This window comes from Brachypodium distachyon, chromosome 3, assembly GCF_000005505.3.
Source record: "Brachypodium distachyon strain Bd21 chromosome 3, Brachypodium_distachyon_v3.0, whole genome shotgun sequence".
Classification (NCBI taxonomy): Eukaryota; Viridiplantae; Streptophyta; class Magnoliopsida; order Poales; family Poaceae; genus Brachypodium; species Brachypodium distachyon.
In genome coordinates, this window is record NC_016133.3 from 57,416,225 (window position 1) to 57,422,226 (window position 6,002).

Genomic DNA, 6,002 nt, shown 5'->3' on the forward strand with positions numbered 1-6,002 from the left:
GGTGAAATGGCCGGATCCCAGCATTTGCTACCGATCCAAGCAACTAGCACGCTTCCCAATAAAAGAAGATAGCTGCTGTCACACCGACGCTCAGTTCTGCCCCCATGAGCGCCGCACGTACGTCCATGCATCCGATTCGTATTGAGACTTGTGATATATCCTCCCAAGATCGCATATCAACAACCCAACCTTCTTATCCCAGAGCTGACATGCAGAAAAAAATAATATCAGGAGTTGGTTCCAGAACGGTCTCATCCTCTAGCAAACAGTGAAATGTAACAGTCGGAGAAGTTTCAATGATGCAGTTGTGGTGTTTTTTACCGGTAGCAAGTCCATTTGAGGTTTCAAGTTTCAGGTTTAGTATTGAGTAGAGTTTACGCAGCTTTATGATCCTTTGCTTTACCGTTGGAAAAACAAGCCACCCTCTCCACTCCAGCTCAATCATCACCCGTTTACTACAGACAGGCGGTGCTAAACAATTGCAGCGCACATCAACCCAGGGAGCTCCGTTCTCTCTATATAACGCATCCAAATCCTCAAGACCCGAAACAGTGCGCCCCCGTTCTGAATTTCCCACACACAATCACCCACATCACAGCCCCGTTTCAACTCATCACACGCCACTACACCACCTTTCAAAAGGCCCTCATCATCACACGATCGAGCTAGCGGACTAGAGGGATCGAGCAGCATCTAATCTAAGCTAGGTAGCCATGGCATGCATCAACATGTACAACCCGGACGGCGGCGCGGCGTTCGGCGGCGCCGGGCAGCCAGGCCCGCGCATATCCTTCTCCAGCGACTTCTCCATGGAGCCCCCGCCGCCGGTGCAGAACCGGGCAATGGGGCTGCGGTGCCAGGATCAGGAGGACCAGAACTTCGAGTTCTCCGTGGGGAGCCACCCCATGATGGCCGCTGACCAGCTCTTCTCCAAGGGCAGGATCCTCCCCTTCAAGGCCGCGGACGGCCGCCCGCCCACCACGCTCCGGGACGAGCTCGTCCGTGCCGATGACGACAGGGCGTCGGCGGCGTCGCCCAGGGGGTCCAGCCGGTGGAGGGAGATGCTCGGCCTAAGGAAGTCGCTCTGCGTCGGCGGCGCCAATGCCGCTGCCTCTAACGCTAAGAAGAGCGACAGAGTCGTCGCCCTCGATGCCGACATGGCCACCGACATCGCCGCGTCGTCCAAGCAGGTCCGTTGGCTGGCATTGCATATGGTCGTCCACGTTTTAGTTCAATTTTAATTGATTAACTAAGAGATGGTGAAACGACAGGTTGTCTCATTACAGATTGTTTGACCCCATTGCAGGATCTATGAGGTGACAGATCGATGGGGATCGATTCGATTAGACGCCACGAAGATCTTCTTGTTCTTCTTCTCCCGTGCGATCTCTCCTGTCGTGATCATCATCGATCTCTTCTTGCTTGTCAATGGCAACTAGTTCTTGTAGATTGTTTTGGGTTGCCTCATTTCTAAGTGTGATACTCCAGCAGTCCAGCCAGCTAGATGACCAGTGTGTGTTGAAGAGCAAACGATTCTGTAATTTCTTTTTCCCTTCCATAAGTGCTCTGTCTATCTAGCTAGCTGTCCTCTAGATCCCCATCGCTTCATCCCAATCTTCTTTTTTTCCTTCACATCTTTTGGTTCGTTTACCTGCCCAGCCGGCCTGTACATAATGCTTGTGTAGATGGGAAAAATTTATGGTGCAATGATTAGCTTTGCCAGATGGCCAGATCTGTGACGACATGAGCTCCTCGCAGCCATGGAGCTAAAGCCTTTCTGGCCTGTGGGGATCATGCAACTGTGTGCTCCTTTGTCTCCTTGCTCTGCTGTATGTGAGTTTATAAAGGCAGACAAGAGCCACAGAAGGAGTGCGTGCGCTGTGAGAAGGAAGACGAAGAAATGAAGAGCAGCTAATCAATCTAAGCTTAGCTCCCCGACATGTCCTCTCCCCTGCACGATGCATCTTCAATTCCCTGGGTAGGGTATATACCAGCGTTAATTATTGTATTACTCTAGGCTCTAGCTGCGGCCAATGGTTGAACTTTGCCATGCCTCTTTACAGAGGAAATTTTAAAATGGGGGAGGGGTTATACAAAGAGGCTGGTGTTGCTTTAGCGGATTTCGTGGCCGCTCGATCTGTCTCCAGTATGGGTTGTCAGTCGGTAGCCGTAGTGGTGGATCGTGTAACAGGATAAGCACCGAAAGGTCCTTAAGTGGTCGTAGCACCGAAAAATTCCAAGGAATTAATTGAAGGCTCTACTTTGTGGAGCACTTCAGTCATTGAGCTCTATTGTTGTCAGTATGATGGTCTTAGAAAATGTTTCGAACGGTTTTTCCCAATTCCTGCTAGAACTGAACTGTCTCATCTGGAACTTCTTTTTGTAAGAAAGCCTAAGCCCATTACAAAATGAGCACTATATTTCAGTATCATCTACATCCTATGATATGATTAAGCTGCGGGGCAGAAAGCAAACATGGCTGCGGGGCAGAAAGCAAACATGACTCACACCTGCTGGATCAGTACACCTGCGAAATGAAAGGATCTGTCTATGGCGGCAGCGCGCCAAAAGTTGCCCCCCGATGTCCTCATGAAACATGCAGGAAGCCAGGAACGATCGAGGACAGAAGCAATTATAGCACAACACAATGATCGATTGGATTTAAAATATAGGAGGAGGCCGTTTTCCTGTAATTTGATCAGGGATTAAACAAATCAAGGAATTGCAGTTAAGGACAATAATGCGTTCCTTAATTGACTGTAGTCCCTTCAAACTACAAACTGTTCCCACCTTCAGAGGTCGGCACCATCACATGGCGTCATGGCGTATATACGCCCAATATCAACCCCCGAACCGCTCAAAACGAAAACGATTGAAGTCCCAAGGAACGGAGCTTCATTCTGTGAAACTTGTCGGTGTATTGTTTCCGGATCTAGTACTAATTAGCAAATCCTAGTACATAGGAGTAGCTGATATAAAGGACTTGAAAATAATAATCCTGAACTACGCAGTCCGGAGTTCCGGACAAAAGATTTCCCTTTTTGTGTTGCTCTTGAGTACTCCACTTACATTTAGGAACTACGCAGTACGTGTGAAGATTTTGCCAATGAGAGCTAGTGGGCTGCTTTTGTTGCGTCGGCCGCTAAGGAAGACGTGACGTTGCAACAAGGTAGTGGATTCTTTCTCAGATCGGGGACAAATTGAAGTGTCGTTGATCGAGCTTTGATCAGCTAAAGCAAGGGGCATGCAGCGACCGTGTATTCAGACGCCCGTCAGGTCACTTTGATCGAACAAACCATCTGGAATATGTGTTGCCGATGGATCACGAGAATTCCGGATCCCCCGGAACGAGGACTAATCAACGTGTAACCCCGCCCTTCCTGGTACGCCTGGGCCGTGAGACACTGGCCCGTGCTTGGTGGGGGCCGGGCCGGGCCGGCGCCGGTTTGTCTTCGATCAGCAGCAGCCCCGGTGGCCCGCACGAATATATCCGCCGTCCCGTCTTATCGCCAGAATGCATGCAACGCACCATCACAATCACATTCATCAATGGCGTACTATACATGCACGCTCATCGATCGGCCTAACTCATTAACAAGACTGCCGGTAGAGGCGTGTGGTGTGGTCTAGCTCCACCCAAAGCCGCCGGCACCGGAGGCCGGAAGCCCATGGTGGTTGGAACGAGCGTAAATTTTAGAGCATTGGAACATGGACATAAAAAAATAATCGAATTACAAAGGTAATATATCTGCATGTTCATATTAATGAAGGAAATGTATCGAGTGAAAACATCTATATTCAATAAAAAATTCGATTTTAACCAATAAATCTCAAATATACAACAACTGGACCTCTAATCGCTTAAAGAAGTTTTATTTTGGAAAAGGTATGAAAATCCTCACGAGGTAGGATTCTTAAGGAGAGTTTCATTGAAACCTCTATTATTTTATCTGGTTCGTTTATTTGAGATCTAATTTGTTAGGATTGAAAGTTTTCTTGTTTGCACTGGATAGAGGTTTCACCCGACACAGTCCTTCATTAACATGAATAAACAAACATATTACTTTTGTAATTTGACTATTTTTTATGTCAGTGTTTCGTAGCTCTACATATTTATGCAAATTTCAATCATTATATCATTAAAATCAATGGAGGCAGCAACGCTTGTCATTCGGTCAATCAGGATGATCTAGGACTTTTTTTTTGGAAACACGGTACAACGCTCACAAACACTCATTTAAACCGTGAACGCACGCATGCACATCTTCGAGAGACTGAACCGTCAGATCTTAATCTTGACGAAATCACTAGAGAAGTTTTTTGGGTGTTTTCTAGATTTTTATCCACTTCAAATTGAAAACATTAGAAATCCTAAATGATTGTTTGGTAGGAAGGGTTTAGAGGGGATTATCCCTAGTTTTTCCCCACAAGACACTCCGTTTTTGTACCAAATTAAAACACTTCTCGTACTAGTGTTTTTTTTTTGGAAAAACACTAATGTTTTTGGTTTTTGAGAGTTTTGGCTAAACACCCAAAATCCTGAAATAGCAAAACACTAGTGACTTAAAAATGCACTCACACCAAACAAGTCCGACTTAGGAAATTCGAAGGCACTTTGCAGATCAACGGCGTTCGTCCACTCACAAGAACACCAGTTCTCGGGCTACAGCACGCGGCAGCGCAAACGATGACAAGCCGAACTTTACGCTAAGCGAGGCCATGGGCTTTACGGCCACGGCCATACAGGCCGGTAGAGTACAGTAGAGTGGGCAACGGGACGTACATGGACGCACGTATCGTTCCCGCACGACAGGGGAGAGCTGGCCTTCGAGTCTTCTTCGGCAAGAACAAAGTTGGAAGGAAGCCCGTGTCTGAAAGATCGGTATGGTCGACTAGAGGGGGGGGGGGTGAATAGGCGACTAACAAATTTTAACTTTTCTTTTTCTTTTCTTGAAAGATACAAACACTTAATCCTAGGGTCCGCTAACTTCTCTAAAAGGAATGCAACCCTAGTATGAAGTGCAATAGCCGAAGCAAATTATAGACAATGAGGTAAAACAAGTAAGTAAAGGGGGCAAGTATGATACCACATGGGAAGACGAAGATTTCACTGGAGTTCCACCTATTGAGATCGGTGTACGTCTCCGTTTGGAGGAGTGCTCTACCACAAAGGGAGAGACGCCACAAAGGCTCACTCTATTCTCCAACTCACCACACCACAAAGGTGGGATGAGCTCTCACAACACCACAAAGGCGAGGTGAGTTCCACTAATGGCTTACTTGAAAGCGAACGCCGAACCTTTACAAACAAGGAGAAGTGCACGAATCCACAACTAAACTGGAGGCTCTTTACCAAATCCTCAAACACCTCCTCACAAGATTGGAGTGCTTGAAGAGACACCTTCCGCCTAGAGATCCCAAAATCCCAAGAGTAACAAAATCCACCAACGAAAACGAGGGGAATCAACTTTTGATTTGGTGAAACCCTAGATCGAGCTCTTCTCAACCCTTCCTCAAAGTATTGGCTCGGGGGATGCACTAGGGAGAGAGATCTCGAGATTTGAAGCTCTTGGTGTTCTTGAGTGAGAGAATGGGGATGAACTGGGTGTGCTCAGGCAAGAAACCCGTTGGGGACGAAGCCACTTTTATACCCCATTGAAATCCAGCCGTTAAGACACATTTCAGTAACCCCGGTACCAGGCCATTAGTGGACCGGAAGTTCTAGGGGGTAGAACTTCCGCCATGCTACCGGCCTCCTACCGCTTTACGCGGTAGGATTCCAGTAGCATTTCAGTACCAGACCGGCACCAGGGCGGAACTTCCGCCCACCGGAACCTCCGGCTAATTAGGCGGTAGTATCGGCTATCACTGGAAAAGTCTGACAGCCAAAGCAGGATAACGACAACTCTCAACTCAAAACTGGGTTTAGGCTTTATGTGGGTGCAATCTAGTAGATTTGTGTACATGAAGTTGATTCACCCAAAACTTTCCCAAATGGATTC

The 6,002-nt window shown here is 47.5% G+C and overlaps 1 protein-coding gene across 1 annotated transcript; it reads left to right on the plus strand.

Annotated features, from left to right (window-relative positions):
- The first annotated feature begins 229 nt into the window (after positions 1-229).
- LOC100836561 lies at positions 230-2,097 on the plus strand. Its single transcript, XM_003570528.4, has 2 exons — positions 230-1,190; positions 1,307-2,097. The coding sequence occupies exons 1-2, from the start codon at positions 714-716 to the stop codon at positions 1,313-1,315; spliced, it is 486 nt and encodes a 161-aa protein (XP_003570576.1). The 5' UTR covers positions 230-713; the 3' UTR covers positions 1,316-2,097.
- The last annotated feature ends 3,905 nt before the right edge of the window (positions 2,098-6,002 follow it).